This window comes from Acanthochromis polyacanthus, chromosome 4 (assembly GCF_021347895.1).
Source record: "Acanthochromis polyacanthus isolate Apoly-LR-REF ecotype Palm Island chromosome 4, KAUST_Apoly_ChrSc, whole genome shotgun sequence".
Classification (NCBI taxonomy): Eukaryota; Metazoa; Chordata; class Actinopteri; family Pomacentridae; genus Acanthochromis; species Acanthochromis polyacanthus.
This window is the reverse complement of record NC_067116.1, coordinates 21,290,371-21,312,236: the sequence shown is the minus strand read 5'-3', so window position 1 is coordinate 21,312,236 and position 21,866 is coordinate 21,290,371. Positions and strand designations below refer to the sequence as shown.

At 39.4% G+C, this 21,866-nt stretch overlaps 1 protein-coding gene across 1 annotated transcript; it reads right to left on the bottom strand.

Annotated features, from left to right (window-relative positions):
- Positions 1-370: 370 nt before the first annotated feature.
- rexo1 (REX1, RNA exonuclease 1 homolog) lies at positions 371-17,732 on the bottom strand. The gene is made up of 16 exons (XM_022201533.2): positions 17,395-17,732; positions 14,267-16,122; positions 14,063-14,164; positions 11,880-12,090; positions 11,621-11,769; positions 11,300-11,437; positions 10,680-10,803; positions 10,414-10,539; positions 8,939-9,079; positions 8,740-8,853; positions 8,517-8,590; positions 7,436-7,546; positions 7,101-7,216; positions 4,925-5,063; positions 4,523-4,643; positions 371-1,541 (listed from the first exon to the last, which is right to left on the bottom strand). The coding sequence occupies exons 1-16, from the start codon at positions 17,582-17,584 to the stop codon at positions 1,453-1,455; spliced, it is 3,801 nt and encodes a 1,266-aa protein (XP_022057225.2). The 5' UTR covers positions 17,585-17,732; the 3' UTR covers positions 371-1,452.
- Positions 17,733-21,866: the final 4,134 nt, after the last annotated feature.

Here is a 21,866-nt window from a genome sequence, read left to right as displayed (position 1 = left end):
ACCACATAAATATGACTCATTCTCCGTCTCTCACATATAAACAGCAACTTCAGGTTTGGGGTCTCGCCTAAGGGCACTTCAGCATGTGGACAGGTTGGGGATCAAACCAGCAGCTCTGCACTTCCTGTCCAGGCTGACTTATCACCAGAGCCACAGCTGCCCAATCAAATGAGTGCAATTAAGATCTTAATGAGCAAAGGAACCAGAGACAGCAGCAGGAAGGTAAATGTAATGGAGTAAAAAATACAACATTTACATGTGAAATGTAGCACAACAGAAATACAGAGCTGAACAAACAGCACAAATGCCTCAAAACTGTAAAGCAGTTGAGTAAATACACTGTTGTGCACAGACAAAGCACAGAAAAATGTTTTGTTTTAACTATTATGTTTTAATAGAAAAAGATAAACAACCAAAATATGAACAAATACAAAAGGAAACTGCTTTGAGCATATTTACAGCACTGGCATTTTTCAGTCATTTTCAACGTAGAACAGCACAGGTTAGCCGATACGCACTTAATGGTAAATGTTTGTAATTACTACCCAGGTCTTATTTGACAACACTGAACCTAAATGAGTCTAATTTTTGAGGATTAACATGTCAGACCTGCTATCACAAAGACTCCTCTGGTTCGTTTCCATGCAGTGCACATGATGGAGACAGTGGTGGATATAGTCTGCATTTAGTCTGAACTAGAAAATACACTGATATATTCCATCAACTATACCAAATAGGGAGCAGCAGAGACTTTACATTTCTGCTGAGGGTCGTTTCTATGATCAAGTATTATAGGATTTGTCAGCTTTGTTTGACAGCCAACCAACAAAATTAACTCGATAGCAACTGCCGTATCAACAGAGCGTCAGCGAGGATAAACGAGGTGCAACGAGAAAAATGCAAGTGCATTTACAGAGCAAACGTTTGACTAAGACACGAATGCACTTAAGTGTAACTAAATAACAAGAGTTGCATTTCATTACACATGAGGTACTCAGACTTGGGCCCTATACAACAAGAGCGTTTCTATAGTGCAATTTAGGCTGAAGATACACCCGGCGTGAATATCCTATTAGTCATCAATGATCAGCTTTTAAGCTCTTCTATAGAAAGGCTTTATTTATGAATAGGTTTGAGGCTTTGATAAGACACAGCTCAAATAAACAGAAATACTTTTTAACTAACTTTTTTTAGAACTGAAGTATCAATAAGCAAATAAAAAGAGTTAATTTAGGCTCCTATTGCTTTGAGGGGGCTGACAGCTCTCTTCTCTGATACAGTAGGTAGTAACAACACAAGCTCTTCTCTGAGGTTTCTGAGCTGAAAACAATCATCTCCCCACCAACACTCTGACGTGAGCTCTCTGAGAGCAGGTGCAGGCCTCCTGAACTTCTGTTTCTCCCGGCGAGGCAGGAAATCCTTCTGAAGAACGTGAAGTTGAGGGGTCAGAGGTCATCTCTTGACCTTGGCGTCCTCCTTGATCTTCCAAATCATCAGCTCCATGCATGCAGAAGCATCTTCACTCGAGTCGTGGCCCTCCACTGGGAACACACACAATAAATGACGGTTGTTTTTCACCTCAATATTGTAGCACTGATTTGACTGAAAAATAAACAAATGGATATTCTATCTAGTCTATTTAGCCTAGCAGTTGTTTAGCATTGTCAGAAATGATAACTGGCTAAAAAAAAAGGTCAAAATCAAGGCAGCAAAATGAGATCGTCTTTTCTGCAATTCCACTTTTCTTACATGCTCAAATCTAGTGTTTATATTACCCACAATGCAACTCAAACAGCTTGTTTGGAGATACAGATGTGAAACGCTAGTATGAAGCATAATGTGTATTCAACCTCTATTTTACCAGGTAACTTAGTTGAGAAGTGGTTCTCATTTACAATAACGACCTGGTCAAGAGGCGGCATAGAACAAGATGAATAAAAACCATGCTTCATTGGTCCAGTTTGATGGACAAAAAGCTTCATTTTGCCATTTTTTAAAGTGTATATTATGTATAACTGTTATTTGCGTCACAAGACAGGTATTTTTCCTTGGTCTGCATCAAACTGCATCACTTTCTCCTTATCGGACCAGAAAACCTGCACAGTTTTTGAAAAATTCCATGTCAGAGTCTAGTTTTTCCTTGTATCCAGTACGATTCCCAGACTTCTTACTGGGAGTGTAGCTCTCGTCTGATTTATGATCAGCATAAATACACATCATCTTCACCATCACCCTCCTCCTGAACTGTAAGTTGACCAGGTGAGGAAAAAAAGAAAAAAAATCTGTGGATTTCCACTTTAACCCTCCTGTTGTTCTCATTTACGGGCACCAAAACATATATTTTCATTGTCTGAAAAAAATCCCAAAATTCAGCAAAAAAATGCCCCAAATTTCGGAAAATTTGCAAAACCTTCAGGAGGAAAATTCCAAAAATTACTTAAAAGTTTCCCTTTAAAGTTCTTTTTTTAAAAAAAAAAAAAAAATCAACCAAATTTGGCAAGGAAATTCTTGTAAATGTTTTCAAAAAATGAGTAAAAATCTTCAAAAAAAATCCTAAAAATATCTAAAATGATTACATGTATATCAGTAAAACTTTTATTATATTTTCCTTGAGAACATTCACACACACACGCAAAAAAAAAAACCAACCAAAATAAATTTGCTGGATTTTGGTTTGTTTTTTGTGAATGTTCTTAAATATTTTTAACATTTCTTTTTTTCCCCACCAAAAATGTTCAAAGACTTCCCAAAAATGTTGAAAATGTGGACATCAGAAGTTTCACTGTGATTTCCCCTCCCCCCACATTTTCAGACTTTAAAATGGGTCATTTTGAACCACAGGACAACACGAGGGTTAAGTAACTTCAACACAATTTGGCACCACTACACAATCTGACTGAATGTAATGTAATGCTGCTGTGAAAGATGTCAAAAAAGCTAAAAATTGAAGAAAAACTGGGAAGAAATGCAGCAAAAAAGATGACAATGACAGGATCAGAAATTAAAAGCAGCATCTTAATAAACATATTACAACTCTGAAACCCTTTTCTACGTTACACACACACGTAGTCAGTCTTTGTAAAGCTCTGACATGTTAAACTATGGGACAGTTTAAACACTCGGGTTCAGCAGCGACATCTGCTGGTAACACAGTCGCAGTGCAGTCAAATAAAACATTTATTGGGCTGCACTTCATCTGTGTTGCCAACAAATACGACACTGACAACTTTATGAGATACGAGCTTCCTCTGGAGGCCGCACACGCAGACATTTATGAGTTAGAATTTATAGCAGCTCAGCTTAATTTAAATGGATCCATCCCTTCTGGATTTACGATATTACTATTATCAACTGGAACAAATCCTTCTTTGAGTACCACTGTTACATTATTTCTCAACAGCTTTGTAACTACACTTTTCTCACCTACAGCTCCGACTGGAACTCCAGTCATAAGATTAGGAGGCATCTGTCTTTGTACATCCCATCCTAAGGCTTCCGCAACATTTTTTATTTTTGTCCTGAGTTTTTGGGGTGTTTTGGCCTCATTTCTTAACATAACTAGGCTTCAATAGAAATCTACAGCTGCTGTGGATTTTAAAGTTTACTAAATCCTTGTATATGGTGTTAAACTGCACAAATGAAATAAACTTTAAAGGCAGAGTAAATCATTCTAATCAAAAACATGTTGAATATCGCCTCATTGTCAGCCAGATAACCAAACAAAACCTGATGCTTATACACAGCGGTGGCTCTAACACTATTCCAGCCAACAAGCATGAGTACATAAACATTTACTGGTGGACTGCGTAAATTCAGAGGATTTTTTTTTTATTACCAACTCTCAACCGTATTTTTCCCAGTGAATAGTTTTAAGGAGGTATAAAAGACAGCAATCACTCCTCTCCACAACCTTTCTGCTGGTAAATATCGAGCCGCTTTCCTGAAGGAACCCTGAAGGAACCCTGAAGGAAAGGTCGAGCTTGTTTGGATCTTGAGTTCACATGTCAACAAATGGTTTATTCGACCTTTAATCTGACTGTAATTTACTGGTTCTGCTATGTTAACGCCAGTGTACAGTCAGCTTGTGTGTATAAATAGAGTTGGACATGAATCTGTTACAGATACAGATTAGGCATTTACACTCTACTGTGTATCGCACAGGACACAAGGCAGGCGGTTTGTTTGTAAATGTGACACGGGGTTAAGCATGGATAAAGGGGATAAAATGCTTTAAGACCTTTATCCAAAAACAGAAAATGCTCAAAATGCTTTCCCACTTTTGACTCATGTAAAAGCTAGATATTCATAATTTATGTAATTCTCCACACAGAGCTTTACTCTTACACGTCATATGACAATATCATAGTAACGATAACATGTTTCAGATGTTTGCAGCACTGTGTCGATTTCTGGACAAACTAAGAAGCCAACACAAAAATTAGTGGGTGCCAAAAGACAACTTAAAACAACTCTTTATAATTCTGAACAGCACAGCTGCTGCTTGTTTTGTGATCTTTCTCACCGTTGTCCTGGATGATGCGCTTGAGGTGATCGGCCATCAGGTTCTTCAAGGCACGTTTGTAGGGCAAACCAAGGCGGTGAGGAAACACGATGGCCGTGTCTACAACTGAACTGTGGATGAGCTGGAATCAAGAAACACAGTGAACATATGGCTCATTTCTGCTGTAGAGTTGTGTTTCATGACTTTGTTGCATGTTTTTGTCTTCAACAAGAGAGCTACAGGCACTACACAGCAGTACAGTAATGACCTTATATGCACCGAGTTTTAGTTAAAATCTGAAGTTAAATATGCAGTTTATGCTTATATTTCAACTGCTGATTTTTGCTATTTTAGCTCATTTTATAGAAAAATAATAAAGACAATATATGCCTTTAAAACAGATGTTTGTGAAACCAATCTCACCTTCAGAGCGAGGAGGTCACTATCCAGACTGTGTCCGATGAGGATGGATTCAGCGCTGAACATGCTGAGCAGCACCGCCTGAACATCTCTCAGGGTGATGGTGGCACTCTCCAAGTCCTCCTCCGTTACACCTGAAAACCTGTGAATTACAGAGTTCACTCAGTTTACTTTCAAATGCAGTCAGTCACTGAATAAAAGTAGACTTTTTTAAATTTGCCATTTAATCCACTAGAGTCCAAAATGGTTTCATTTCATCTGAATACTTTTGGATTACATCAAATATTGCATCTTAAAGTAAAATAGGTCCACACATACAGTATATTCCTTATTGTCTTTAAACACCTTACAACATTTTCATGGCAAATACAGTTCATTTGACACATTGAGTATTTACAGTCCATCCAGTAAAACTGCCCACTTAATGTGTACTGAGTGCATTCTACAACATGTGGGATTCTGTTGCTGCTGTTTTTTGTAATCAAAGGCCGCTCAGGTATATCAAAGCAGGTTACACCTCTCAAGTTGCCAGTTTTATAAATGGTGCCATGACTAATGTTTGTTTTTGGTTTTTACTGATGATGTGTACATAATAGAGTTCTTGTTCCTTTTTATTAGATGGAAAACAGAAGCTAAACATTTTAGTTAAGTGTTCCTCGGGATGAGGAGTTTTCCATATAATCAAATAATCCAAAACAACGCAACAATAACCTAATTTCACATTTTTCTACTCAGCCAAGGAACAGCAGAGTTATGTGACAATTAGTGTACGTTTGTCTGTTTGTTGGCAACATTACTCAAAAACAGACTGAAGGATTTGGATGAAACTTTCAGGGAAGGTCAGAAATGGCACAAGGACCGCCTCATTAGAGTTTGGCAGTGATGCAGCTTGTAGTCTGGATCCATGAATTTGTTAAGGATTTCTGTATCACTGCGAGATAGCAACACAGCATCACTGTAACCATGACAACAAGTGGACACTACGTCAGATGCCTGCTAATGGATCACATGACTGTGATCCTACTACAAATCCACCGCTGTGGCCTTATCGGGGCTTATCCATTTGAAATGACACAAGGAACAATTGATTAAATTGTGGGGGTGTTTCTGAGTCCCATCAATTTCTGCCGCCCGCTACATATTTAGGTCACATGATTCAGTATCTGTACAAAACATACACAGGAATAACACATTCCTGTGTTCAGGGCAAGGTCATTTTGTTTGTGGGTACATCTATATTAAATGGAACCATTCTATAGTGCTGTGATGTCTACCACAATTTTTTTCAGGATTTGCATTTTGGAAAACATACGACTGATCAGCGCTGGTGGAATACTGCGCTCTCTGAATGCTTTTCTTGTTTTTAATGTAATCGGTCTGATTATCAATATTTTAGGTCATCTAATTACACAGTCCCAAGTACATGTAATCTCCTGCAACCAGATTCTGGTGAATTACACACAAAGTATAGTCTAGCCGCGCTAGACAACCCACGGCAACTAATTTAATTCTCTGCCAGGGTGGGTCTAGTTACCCTCCATAAGCCTCAAGGCTGGATGCTCCTAAAACTGGTCGGACGAATCACCATGAAGTGTAGAGTCAGAAGGCGGGCGTAACTAAGTGATGACAGAGGCACGACGATTCTGACAGAAACAACCGGAAACAACTAGCCTAGCCGTGCTAGACAACCCACGGCAACGAATTTAATTCTCTGCCAGGGTCGACAACAAAAACGACAACAGTCGTTGAGCTCCATTAGCACAGACTCTGAATAATCTTTCTGTTAACATGTCTGCAATATACTTGAGCTTCACCCATTGACTGTATAAATAAGGCTTCACCGAACTACCGCATCCTCTGATTTCCGGCGCTCTCGGAGCCTATTCGTTGCGCTGATTGGTTGTATACCTACCCAATTGCTGCAGAGTGATTTGATACCCTTTAGCCCGCCTCCCTCCCTGTCGAGCGTGCCTAGACCCTTGCGTCTTCAGAGCATGGGTCTAGCGCGGCTAGGCTACACAAAGTATACAATATAGTCCAAATACAACACTGTGATTACTTTGTCCACACCTGAACTCATGAAGACGAAGCTATGACTAGTAATCATTTTCATCGCTAGTTCAGGACAGCATCAAACACGCCTTCATACAATGTCAGGTCACAGACAGAGTGGACTCACCTTGTGTTGTAATCGACCACTTTGCTTTCAGGTTTGACAAACGTGTCGTAGATAACTTTCATCTCAGAGTCGATGACCGTCACCCTCGTCAGCTCCAGACCCTGCTTTGTGTAACACTGTTTCCAAAGGTGACAAAAAACAACTCAATGTAAAACTGAATAATAAATAGAATGAAAACAATGAGCATGGTGTGACTTTCATTTTCCCACTAAACACACACACACACACACTACATCAGCTCTAAAATCAGACATGAACACAGAGATGATTGTTTAAGTCAAACTGTGTATTTACGTTACAGTGTTTCGGTATTTTACCACTTCTGTCTGACTCACCATCTCACAGTCCAAAGCAAACACCCCTCCATGTCTGTCTGGTGACAGAGGTTTGCTGAACGTTGACACATAGCCATCCAGCGACTCTTTACGCCCGTCCTGAACATGTTGCTGTGGAATAGGAAATGTTTTAGGTCTGAGGATGACTTTTAAAAGCAAAAAATCAATCAAAATGTTCACAGCATGTGGAGTATTTATCTAAATATCTATCCTGGAAGTGTCTCATTTATATTTTCCACTGGAAAGCACACTTTGTCACACATTCCATAAAGATGTCGTTGGCAAATAGGGTCCCGTGAGTCAAATTCAGGCCTGTATCAGAAATTTTAGGTACCAAAATGACATACAGCTGGTACAATTATATGTATAGACAAGGCTAGTGGAAATCCCAAAAAATACGATCTTGTAGTGACTTGTTACCTAGCAAGTCAGTATTTTGAATTTAAAAGAAATATAATAGCAGGATAAAATTAAATGTTGATGGCTAATGTTGCTCTTTTAGCCCCATACCGACTATTAGAAAAAGTGCATCAGAATTTAAAAACAACGATAGCATATGCTTAAAATGAACTTGAACGAGTAGATTCTTGCCTATAAATCTATGTTGACATTTGCTTGAAAAATGCTGAAAAAATTAACTGCTAAACCTACTTGCTGACCCCTGCTATAAACCCACTCCTGTGATTAAAAAAAACACTGAGAAAGGAGTAAATTTGTTATGGAAGTAAATACTCACTTATTGCTAGAAAAAAAAATGGCACTAATTGCTAAGCTGAGTAAAATTTATTTTCAAGGTTTTATTAAATTTGAACAACCCTAAGTACAACGCCGCTCATAGCTTCCTTCTTTTAGGGAGGTGGTTGATGTCGGTGCGTGGTGTCTTGGTGATGATCTTTGACTGTCAGTTTTCTGACCTGACTGTTGTACATTAGTGAACACACCACAGTGGCTGAAACATTGTACAGCAACTACTGATAAAATAATATACAGTGATGTGTGGGCCTTGCCTCCTTCTCTACTCAAAGATTAAAATCCTGTTGGAAGTGAAGTAGCATTTCTGTTTTGCCGTGTCTGATGATACCTTGGCCATCTGGCAGCCTGGAGCACCTACAGCTGCAGCACAACAACTGTAGCTGGTCTCCCATCCTCCAGCAACTGACAGAGAGATAAAACACATAAAAGAGGGGGTCAGAGAGAGGCAAAAGTAAAGAAAAAGTAACAGATTTGTTAGTTGGAATGAAAATACAGATTTATGATATGATGTTTATGAAGCATTCACTGTAAATAAATGTAAACAAACGTACCTTTTTGTCTGCGTAAGCGTCCCCAGTGAAAGCTGCATTCCTCTTTGCGCACACAGTTGCCGTTGACATTGATCTTATACTCCGTGCCACATCGACAGCAAATCTTGGTGAATGCTGCAAAACGTTTCAGAGGAACCAGTGTGAACGAAAACTCACATCAACCACTACAGATGAGTGTCGACAGAGTGCAGGAACTCACGGTCCGTGATGTTCTTCTTCTCTGGGAGGTTGTAGATGATGGCCTTGCCGGCAGCCTCAGGGTTTGTCCTCGGGTATCCGTGTTCCTGAAGCTGCTCCTCTGTCATCAGGTACGCCTTCAGCTTCCTGTACAGCGAGGTTCCTACAGGGAGACACAAACCTAAATGTTGTCTTTGTACAACAATATAGTAAAACCTGCACTGTAAATGTGTACAAACAGAATGACAGCAGCTGTCGCAGACTTTTACTGGTAATTTTTACTATAAACCATGTTTACTTTTGCACGATGAGTCAAATATCTTGGCTTATAAGCCTGAAAATTCAAGAAACTTTCAGCATTGAAAATGATGGTTCACCACTTGACCTGATTTTAATACTTCCAGAAATCTTAGTTGTTTTCTTTGCTTGATGCAGGCCAATAATTTCACCCTTCAGAGTGAGAATAACATCTTTTCCACGACCACGGGATATGTCTTCCAACATGGTTGATTAAGAAATGAGGAGCTCCTCACTGCATCAGCTAGGGTTAGATAAGTTGTTATAGCTGAAACATATTCATCCCTGCAGTAATTATCTAGTGGAAGGCTCTTACCTATTTGCTTAATTAAATCCAGGTGGTGGCTTTTTTTTGGTCAGGCGGTGTATATTTATAGCTGATTAATGTGCTCACTTGGTTGACAAAACATCAAAGAATTCTCAAACGCTTCTGAACATTTCTGTGGTAGAAAAGGGCATCTTTAAATTCCAAAAGACTGAAATGACAATAAACTGATTTGAGTAAAACTGAAGATTTCAAAAGTAGAAAATCACAGTTAAGACACAACTGTCTGTTTTTCTGACCAAAAACTGCTGAAATGAACAATTGATTACAAAAAAAAAACTTTATACTAATTGACTGACAAGTCCACTTCAACATCGGATCTCTAATTTTCAGTCATTAATTACACTAAATGTGAACTGTCTTTGAAAAAAACTGGAGTAACCAGTCAGTCTCTGGTACTTATATTTGATTAATGACTTATTTATTTACCGGTTAATTTCACATCAATCAGTATAATTTCATTCTTATTAGCAAAACTGTTCACCTCTGACTATCCACTCTGACGCCAGGTAGTCGGAGGTGAACATGATCTGCTGCTTTTCATGAGGGTTTTTACACAGATTTACTGTGAATATAAAATTGTATCGACACATCTGAAAGTAAAAAAAAAGTCCACAAGTCTCTACTTGACACAAAGATTCTTTCAGCTCCTTCTCAGTTTCCTTCTTTTTTCCCCTCTCTTGACTTTTTGATCATGTCAGAGGTACACACAGCTATTTTGTTGCCAGGGATGCAATCAGGTGACTGAAGGAAAACAGAATGAGGTAGAAAACAAATATGTTCATAATTCCAGAGAAATAGACCTGAAACATGATCCTGCATGACCATGAATGAGGCCTTTTGTTAGTAATGAATAACAAAAAAAACGAACTCACCAGTGAGTTTCTCCTCCTGCTGTTTGCCCATCCTGTTGACAGTAAAGCTGGTAGTTGCAGCAAGACGACCTCCCAAAACTTCCTCATGGGACTGTGATCTTCTTTTAGCTACTAACCCCCGGTGCTCTGCAGAAAACACACACACTTTGGTCCACGAAGCTGACAAGTTAATGTACTCTATGTCTATCACAATACACTGTATCTCAGCGGTTTTTGCTTCAAGTGTGTGTAAATTTATTTTTAAAAAAGCCTGTGTCTTGACATACTGGTGACGAGAGACGGACAGGAGTTGCTCTTGCTCCGGAGCTTCTTCAGCGTGTTGACAGCTACATTGAGGTAGATGTTCTTGCTGTTGCTGCGCTCATACACCAGCTTCTCCTCATCAAGGGCCTGAAGCAAGAATTACAAGTCTGTCACTTTCAAACACCAAAGAGTCCCTCAGAATACAAGAAGTGCATTTTAATGAAATGGGCTCCTTCCCCACTGCCATCACCCTGATAAACAGCTGAGCCATTCCTACACACCATGTACAGTACTTTTTTGCACATGAACAGCATTCTCTGCTTTTTTTGTGCTACTGTGTTTAAATATTCCTGTCTAGCAGTAAATTTCTGTATATGTTGTGCTATTTTTTTCCCTCCCTGCTCCTCTTTCTATAGTTTCTGTACTTTTTATTATTCTCTTCCATATTCCTAGGGTGAAACCAACCGCCAAAACCAAATTCCTTGTATGCTGTGTACGTATTTGGCCATTAAAGCTGATTCTGATTCACTTTCTCCTAAACCATTTTGAAACTCGCTTTTTATGCTGTTAGGAATAGACAAGTGCACATCTCTCTAATAAACCAACAAAACAGCAGCATCTGTTGCAAAGACGCCATTCTTACCATCTGGAAGGCGGCGTCCTCTGACGGGCAAAATTTGACACATTCATCTATGAAGGTGTTGAGGTATCGCTGGCGGATGTTGGTGGGAACTTTGGCCCCGAAGTCGGTGGGGATGACAGGACGCTTCATTGAAGAACTCTGAAAAGGTCCAAACACAGAGAAGACATTGATTTTACATCAGATTCTCTAGAGAGACGATCTCTGAGTCTAACAATCAAGGTTTTAGTGATGTGTTGACTAAAACACATCACACTGGACAGGCCAAGAGACACAAGAGAGCTATGAGAAACTAACCAATAGATTCCAGAAAGCTTTCCATACCTTCATGGTGGGTGTGTGTGCCACCCTCTTCTGCGTGGTAGTAGACGAGGTCTTGGACAAGATGCCAGCTGTGGTTTGGGCCTTGACACTCGGATGAGTCTGGCTGGGGGATAACACTCGACTGGCGGCTGGTTTAGCATCTGTAGGACCTAGTCAGAGAAGCACACACAGATCTAAACTGTTCAACCACTAACCTCTCAGCCATGAAGACTGGGCGTGAGTTAGTCTGCTGCAAATGCAAGTAGGGAGGAACTCATACTTGTTTTGGAGGATGACATCTGTGGGTTAGGACGGTGCGCTATTCTTTTCTTTTCTCCAGAAAAGCTGAGGCTTGAGCTCTGCGAGGCAGCTTTGACTGAAGCCGACAGCTGAGCAGCCTGCTGTCGTGCCATCTGCATACGCTGGTAGCAGACCTCCTGGGCTGTGGGTCTCCTGTACGGACGCACCACACTCTTAGGTGGTGCATCAGTCTGGAAAATGACAACAGAGAGTTTTAGTCAACAATGCTCTTGGTACGGAAAGTACAGTGATGACAATGACAAACACACTAATTTGCATGTTTAGTAGCTTCCTATGAAAGTTTAATTGTTCATACAATAGAAACCGATTCAGGTCAGTTTGTAGCTACTTCCTGTTTGACACTGTGAGAGGCAGATAGTTCAACATGTGCTGTCACTTATGTTTCATTTACTGATCACACCGATACTGACTTATGCAGCCATTACATTTAGATTTTATTTAGTTTTCATCAATTACACGCCTGAAACACAAGTAATAAAAGTCAGTTAAAAACACACAAAAAATGCAAATTATTCACTTCAGTAAAACCTAAAAGGGATTATATCATTATAAATCAACGACATCTGGACAGAAATCCTACAGACTGGACCTTATACAAAGCTTATACAAAGGCTGCCAAGAAGCTAAAAGACTGCAGATCAGACGACAGATATCTGCTGATTAACTCACTCAACCTGTAGAAACACTGACGACTGGTTCTTCACTGGAAAACTGGCTGGAAAACCCCCCACCTCTACCTTCAACAATTTCAGATCATGTTTTTTTACCATTTACTTCCTGGTTACTCGTTACAAACCTGTAATTTTCCAGAAGTCCTGTATTTCCCTGAGCTGCTTGTTATGTCTTGTCTCACTTGTTTTACAAGAGACAGCCAAGCAGAACTGTGCAGACTTTTATATATATATATAAAAACATCTAATGAAGGCAAAATTTCTTCTCCTTCAGTTCTGCTACTGTAACTTTATCCCTGTATGCATTTTCCCGTGCAGCTGTGTTTTCACTGTATCATAACTCAAACTCCTAATGAACAAATATTATTTGGTAAGCAAACATTAGTTTTATAAATTGGACCTTAGAAAAGGATGCATCAGATAAATAAGTTTGATGATGGACACATGAAGGCCTGTGCAGATTCTCAGTCATCCAGGTCATGGTTATCCCGAGTGTTTCAGTAGAAGGCAGCTGGATTTTTTTTGGTTCTTTAAGACGTTTCACCTCAAATCCAAGAGTTCAGTTGAGAACTTAACCAATTCAGATCCAGCTGTTTTCTACTGAACACTTGCACATGCAGTATCGGTATCTGAAATTCATTAGTTCACTGTATTCCTGCAACTATTAGTTGATTCATCAATTAGTTAATTAGTCAATCAATATAAAATTTAGCATTTTTAGGACAGTGGCAAAAAAATGAAGATTTAAATTTCTCAAAGAGGAATATTTTCTGTTTTCTTCTTAAATCTATGACAGTAAACTGAGTATCTTTTGGATTCGGACTTCGTGGCTTAACAAAACAAGGTCACCTCGGACCAAGTAGGGAATAGAGAAAACCACTGTGAGAGTAATTGTGAGTGAAAATAATTTCCCACAGTTAAAAATTAAGATTCAAACTAAGATTGTAGAATCATAAATCATTTTGTGTGTTCACTGACAAGCTTCATTGTGGGCTTGTATAGCTGTGGAATTTTTTCTGGACATCTTGGTTCTTATAGAACTGGATGTAACATAGAAGTGGAGGATCTGACAACGCATACTGATTCAGTGGCAGCGTGTCAGCCACAAGGTAGCAATGCCTTAAAACATACTCTGCTTTATCATCTACTTTACTACAAATGGAACTGTAATTTACAAAATGAACATCACGCTGTATTGAAGAAGACTTGCAACTGGCGATGGAGACCATAAACTCTTCAGGAAAATGTTTACAAAGGTAATAAATCAAGGCTTTCTCAGGCTTCTACACAATCTGACATCTTTCTGCAACCCAAGCAGTTCTCCCCTGCTGACTGTTATGCCGGTTTAAGGTACTTCCAGACTGGTTTCACTTTTCAAACCAAGAGATCGCATCCAGTTTTTAGATACAGTCTATGGTTCACTCCTGACTGTCAGATTGTGAGACAGAGAAAGCCAAGGTGACAAACTTACACTTCCTTTGGCAACAAAATGTGAGACTCTCTTCTTCTGACCAGGGAAGAGAGTGGTTAAAGTGCTCTCTGTGCATTTCTCCTCCTCTGAATCCCTAGAGGGCTGAGAGGGCACGACATTGCATATTTATTCAAATCCCATCAAGAGGCATCAGCAAATTATTCAGTGACAAGAAAAACTGAAATGTAAAAGTCTGGCAAGTACCTGCTTAGTTTGCCTTCCCTTGTCTTCCCTCTTCACATCTTTGGATTCATTGAAGATCCTCAAACATTCCTCCATGGGATCTGAGTCAAAGTCCAGATCGTCTTGGAAACTAGAGAAGTCAATTTTAACATCGTCAACCTCGTCCCTACCCGTCCTGCTGCTCTCCACATCATGGTCGTTCTCATCCTCAGAGGAGGACGGAGTCAACTCTGACGCTTTCCTCTTGTTCATATGTCCCCTCCTTAAAGCGTCAGCTGATTTCCTCACCAGAACTTCCTCTACCTCGTCGTCATAATCCACCTCCATCGGCTCAGCCTCATCTGGACTCTCGTCTCCAAAAAGGTCAGCATGGCTCAGGCTCAGACTCTGCCGCTTGTCCTCAAGTCTTTTCCCATTTGATGAGTTGATGTTTTGCTTCACTTTCTCTTTGCTGTGTGCTGCAATCCCTTTACTGCTACTAGAACTGCTTTTAGAAACTTTATTCATGTCCTTTTCTCTTTTACTGCTATCAAGCTTACCATTTTTGTGTTGCCGGTCCTTATGCTTGCTGTGCTCTTTTTCTTTGTCTGATGTTTTGGGTTTCTTGCTTTCCCTCGCACTATTTTCTGTATCTTTATCTCGTTTGCTTGAGTCTGTTTTAACTTTTTCCACAGTCTTGATCTTACCATCACTTCTCTTGTCGTCCCTGCCTTCTCTCTGAACTTTTTCAGATGTCTTAGTCTTAACCATGCTTTTTCTATCATCTTGTTTTCCGTGACTCTTGTTCTCCTTCTTTGCAGAGTCCTGGTTTGAGCTCTTTACTGAACCTTTGTCTTTACTGCTGCTACTACTCTTACTACTAGATGATTTGTTTAATTCCTTTTCAAGTCTATTGACTTTATTAGTTTTGCCACTTTTCTCATGACTACTTCCACTGACCGTCTTCTTTTTTTCTAGGTTGTTCTTTCGTTTATTATTTTCATGGGTATCTGAGTCCTTTGTCAACTCGTTTTTATTCCTCTGTGTCAGTGCACTTAGCACACTTTCCGTCCTCTCTTTTCTCTCCTTCCCAGAAGCATCTGCGGCTGACCCATTGTTGCCTTTTCTCTGCTGGAGAACACTGAGTGACGTAGGTCGATACTCTGTTCCAGAGCTCTCCTCATCAGAGTCAGAGAATGTGTACTTTTTTATGTCTACAGGCTGCTGCCGTGGCTTTTTCACAGCCACAACATAGCCCTCATCTGACAAATCAGACCCCAATATCTTGTGCGCCTTGCTACCCTCCGTCCTAACAGGTCGGGAAGCCTCTTCCTTTTTGCTTTTTGCTGCTATTCCAGCTGAGTAGTTGGACAGCGGATCATACTCCATGTCTGTAGATGGTCTAGAATTGTCCACAGTGTATTTGCACTTAGAGGAGGAGAGGCTGTTTGAATATTTTGGACTTGGGGGAGGAGATGGTGGTTGGTGCGAGTGTGTCCGAGATGCAGGTTTTTTCACTGAAGTAGGAACATATTCCATGGAGTTACTACTGTGCCCTTGATTGTCTAAATCCAAGGTGTACTTGCTGCAGCCAGGGGTGGGGTTATACCCTCCTGATGTGATCTGATAACTCCCAGGATCATAGGCCAAGTGTGAACCTGTTGCTTTGCTTTTACCAGTATCAGCTGAAGATGAACTGGTACTCTTGCTAGGATTGTATGGTTCATCCTCGATTCGAGAGAGCTTCCTCTGCTCTCTCTCCACCTCGCTGCGGACCTCCTCGATGGCCTTGTTAACCAGCTCCAAAGCACCGCTGAGGTCTCCTGAGTCAGCCGGCTTTCCATTCTGCTGCTCTTGGGGTCTCACTACTTCTGGGTTGAAGGGATCATACCCTTGTTCTAGATGGATACAAGAGAAACAGGTCTTAAGCAAAGTGATTTCAAAAATCTTAACACAAAATCTAATTCATAGTTTTTATAGCTTTTTTTCTTTAATCAGAAACGTTCCAATCCCTCAAGCAGATTGGGTATTAACATATGATGTATCCACACTCTGATGTTTTTGTGTTATTGTAATTAAATAAAATTCAGTGTTTCTGCAATTACATTAATTCAGCGACAGCAGGCATCCCACTCAACCCCTGAAGCACAATGTTGTATTGTCTTATTCGTCTCAGCAAATCCAGCAAGGTAGCTTTTGTTAAGACTCAACATTTTGGCGAACAGACACTCTAACAATCAGTATGATGAAAAGTCAGACTGCTGATTCCCTACTTTCAACCAATTCTCAAGGATGTAGCCAGTTAGAGAGAGTTAGAAATACAGGACATAATACAGGACAAATACACAAGACAAAGTGAAGATCAAACTGTGATGCTCAAAAAGTCTAAACACAGATGTGATATATAATGGACACAACTATAGTATGTTCAGATGAACACAACTGAACTTGGTCAGGTATTTTCCACCAAAATACTTCTTCAATGGGAGATGTTCTCTGTTTCTGGCTCGACACATTAGAGGATTTATATACTGTCATATCTATCTTCAAGAAAACATTTGCAAGCTAAAAGTCAGTGTATGGATGAATCAAAAATGAAAATAATCCTTAGTTACAGCCAAATCCAGTAGATATATGGATTATTCTTTGAGAAGATACTCTGAATGACTAGTGGACTGTTGGTATTGGCACTGCAGTCTTTGCACCACAAGACACAATTAGAGAGGCTTTGTTCTGGCAACACTCCTTTGTGCAGATATTTTACCCATCAACAAATTATGTATTTTTTCAACTACAACTGCTGTGTCACTGTATTGGTAGCGAATTCCTCTTAGTATAGTGGTCATTTCCGTTTATGTGGTCCTTTTCTGGTTTTGCAGTTTTGTTCAATGATTTATAATGAGTACTACAATATGAATCTGTTGCCATAACATCATCACTAATTACTGGTACTGACTAGCTGTACCTCAATTTACGGTAAGTTTGAAACTAAAACCGAAAGAGAGCCTCAGTTAATGCTGCGTAGCTAAAGTTACCAGAAATTTACTTTGTGTTTTTGACCATTTTCACACATTTTTTTTCAGTGCTTTCGGTCCTCACGTCTTCTCTTCCTACGCTGCAGGTTACGACGTTAAAGTCTAGTCTGTATTTGACAAAATAATACTAAGCACCTTTGTGTGTGGGGAGAAGCTCTCTTTGCTTTTTAACGTCTGCCGGGGCTCCGTAGGACGACCGTCTCTGCTGGCTGTGCCTGAAGTGACAGTATGGTCTGTTACACCCATGTCTGCCGCCTTTGCCCTCGCTGTAGTCCGTGTAAAACGGACAATCAATCCCTCGGAAGAAGCCGGTGGATCTTAACATTATCTCCAGATGTTGATCTCATGCCCGCATGAACACGCTCGGTCTTTGTTTCCGGGAAAATTTTGTCGGACTGCAAATGCTTGTGGGAGCGACGGAACAATAACAACGTCCCTACGGCGCCATGTTGGATTGGTCAGGAGGAAGGAAAGCTCGCGTGAAGCTCTACTCAACGAGATCAATGACGTCACATGGTAGTTAAAGGTCTTTGGAGAAACGGGACTTTTAACCTCCGTGACCCCAGAATTCCCACAGTTCACTCAAGAAAAATTGTAATATTTATGCTGGGAAACAACCTTCATCCATTTATCTTAAGGTTTTTAGCTGCTACTTCAGCTTAAACCTAGTCATTGCTTCCACCCCTTAACTCCCAAACCTTGAACACACCTCTAACCTTAAGTAGTACATACACCCAGAAGAGCTGTTTATAGTTTAATTGTGGTTGGAAAGTCAAATAAATGAGACAAGGGCTTCAACGTTTTAATTTCACAAACAAATGGGTTGTCTTGAAGGAAGTTTTAAACCTGGAGAAGAAAAACAGGAAGAGACCTTTCAGCTTCACAACAGGAAAAGCACAGGTTCATTAATGATGGCTGCAGTGAATTTAAGTCCTTGCCACTTCTTTTTTATGGCTTATTGGACTGGCATAGTGTTGTGCTAGGCTGTTTTTTCCACCCTTCAAGTTAGAGGCTGTGTATGAACCACAAGGTTTCCTCAGTGCCACAGCTCAGACAGCTAACCACAAGGAAATAAATGAACCAAATTGCACAGTCGTTTTTTAACACACCTGTGCTTTCCCTATGATTCAGGAGTTAAGGGCAGAGCTAAGAGAAGTGTAACCTAAAGCAGTGGGTGACCAATTCTCCATCATTTGGACATTTTGGTGACAAAGCAACGCTAGGCACCCACTTACTGTTTCACAAACCATTCCGTTTGTGAAAAATGCCCAGATGAAAAACTAGGTTTAGAAAAGTCAAAAACTAATTTGTTTCAAGAGAGGCTAAAGAGTCTGAACAGTTCCTAAGTGATTAAACCTTTGTTTCTTTTTCAGCAAGGAGGGGGGGGGGGTCTTTTACAGCTTTTCTCACATCTCTGCTACATTACAGTAGGTCTCTGCCATAATCTAGTTCAGACTTGACTCATCCAATGTGATGGTTCTTAAGTTATTTGACTTTGTTGAATGTAAAAGAAAAATCACCTTCCCATTCCCCTTATCTTTTCTTTTTGCTTTGCTGCCAAATCAGAAACCAATTCAACTTAAAAGTTTAAAGTCTATTTTAAAGCATATATTTTAAAATGTTGAACTACTCCTTCAAGCCATTATTAAATTTGAATTCACTTGTTTGAAGTACGGTAGCAACATTTGTATCTCTTATGCAGAAATAAAGCACTCAGTAGCTCATTTTAAATTGAGCCCTGATAGATCAGTTAGAGAAGTTTGGTCCTAAACCAATATACAATATCTAGACAACCCGATTTCTTAATTTAACACGTGACCAGATATCTTCGTTCCTGCCTTTTGAACACAATAATCACAGACCCCACAGCTGAAAGGTCAGGTAGTAAAAACATATTTAAACCTAAACACGTCCTAAATTAGCCCTAAGTGATACCTACCTCCAGCTCGACTCACAAATGTCACACAAACAGCTGTTCAGGCTTTTTGAGCCCTTCACACAGACACAAGGTCCAATCAGATCACAGCTCCAGGTATCACCTCCAGGTGTGCAGCATAGGTCATCAACGAGGTAATAATTAGTTTTCTTCCAGCAGGTGAAGGTTTATTTTCTGGAGCCGGTAACACACCGCTTCAACCTACCGTGTATTCAGTTATTTTGACCATGACAGTAGAATATAGAGATAAATATTTCTGCACTGGTGGTGAGATTGTTTCTACACAGAGGAAGGTTAGATGTGCTAAATATTACTATCTTTAAAGAGAATAAATTCTTTAAAAACAAAAAATATTTTTAGGTTGTTTCATCTGAAACCTTCTACTTACTGCTGATTGTTAAATGTGTCTTTTACTTTGCATTATTTATCTCATCATTACTTGCATCTTTTACACTTTAATTTTATAGAGATTAATTTCATGCGGTTCCTTTTCTACAACTTAATAATAACGTCTCAGTCTGGTTTATATATAGATACACAGTCCTACCATGCATCCAAAACTGTCCTTTTTGAAAAATTACTCATGTGATATCACTGTTTTATGGATAGCAAGTAGCCTATTTTTTAAAAAGTAATAATTAAAATGTCACTGGAGAATATACAAAGTATAAAGTGAGGTCGCTGTAATTTCTAAAGCACATTTCAAACTACAGACATCAAGTCAAATGGTTTCAGAGAATTAAGAGCGATGTTGAAATTTACCCAACGAGCATAAATGTTAACATTAAGACCCAATGATTATATAAATTTACCAGACTAATTTAAATATTAACTTTAACACTCCATAACATCTAAATATATTTAAACAATCCAAATAAATTTAGAATTAAAAAGGCTTCAAACATTTGTCCATTTAGTCGACATTTGTGAAGATGGAGGTGCAAATGCAGAAGCTGCAGCAAATTTGGAGCTCGTCTAAAAGCAGCGCTGAAAGCCCAGGTGTAAATAATAGAATTAATGACGAATTAACTTGATTTCCTTGGGTTTTTTTCTTTTTAACACCTGTGCTTTCCCTGAGAAAACACAAGTTGGCTCTAGTCTCAAGTGAAGTTTATATTTAATGATTCATTAGAATTAATGCATGTTTTTACACAGACTTGTGGCACTAATTCTGATAGGATGAGAGGAAGCAGAAAGTCAGGTAACTACGATACTTCATTATTTAATGTCCTTTATTAATTGAAATACAGATTTGAGGTCAAGACATTGCAAGCATAGAATCAGTTTCAAATTTGACCTTCTTTTGCCCATCCTAATCACGAGGAGGAAAATCACCTGATCTGTCGTGGGAGATGATGAAACGGTTGTTGAACTGTCTTAAATCTACTGTCTGACACTACAGTTCCTGCAGTAAACATTATGGCCAAATTGAATTTAGAGATGTTGGACTGAAAAATGAAAGTATTGTTGGGTTGTGCAGAAATACTTTTTTTCATTTAAAACGAGCAAACTCTGTGGTGTTGGTATACTAGTAATAGGATCAGACTGGTAGACTCCATTTCATGAGTTTGTTATATAAATGTTCTGTAATTTGTTTTGTTCTTAACTGAGTTACAGAGTAAAGTACACACTAACAATAGAAGCAGAAGCAAATGGAGCTAACAATGAACAGTGCAGTATAACCTAGAAGATGTGAAACTATGCTTTAATAGACCCTGTAACTAACAAAATACTCATGAGCTCTGCTAAAGAGAGTACAAGCTGAACTCAATCTAGAGAAGACAAACTGAGAAAATATTTCTATTTTCTAAACTTTAGAAATTTACTGGAGCATGTTCACATCTGGGGCTGAAATCTCATGATTTGAAATCCCATGATCTGCAGCTCATGCAAGGCTGATTTGCTCAGTCAGCTCTCCCCCTTAAAGAAATATCAAGTAAATGAGACGAGGGTTACTGGCTATGGATGGAACTCACTGTATCTTTACATAGCATATCGTAATCAAATACCAAAATGAGGCAAGCCCCTGGTCCTGGCCATGAGAGTGATCGTGCAGCTGGGAGATTACTCCAGCAGAGGGAGACAGACACCTGCACAGCTTCTCATCGGCTACCACATGTTCAGTGGACGCTGTACAGAAAACACACTGCTGTTGCATCATTTCATTTCCTGCAGCTGGAAGACATTTGCAGCGTTTAAAGAGAACTTATACAGCAGACATGATTGTTTGTGTTTTCAGCTTTTTTTCCCCCAAAAAAACCTGTATTCTGTAGTAAAGTCATTAAAAAAGCGACTAAATTATTTCCAAGTCAAACATAACATATTCTATATTTTCAAATATTTTATGAGCTGACTGAGAAATGTGAAGCTTCAAATGGTGAGTGATGCTGATTAGCTAATGATGATTATTATCAATTGTTATTTTTTTGTTGGTGTTTTGTTTTCTATGACATTTAAAAGTGTTGAGACATGCAACAAATGCACCTCTGGTCAGGACCCCAACTAAGCACCCAACCATTAGGTGGTCACCAGACATTAAATTAGGTATAATACCAGACACTATTTCAGTATACACGGCTACATTTAACCACAGGATGACAAATCCTGTCTTGCAGAGGTGTTGAAATCATATTCTGGCATTTAGTTAATTCAGCAGAAGTCGTTTAGTACC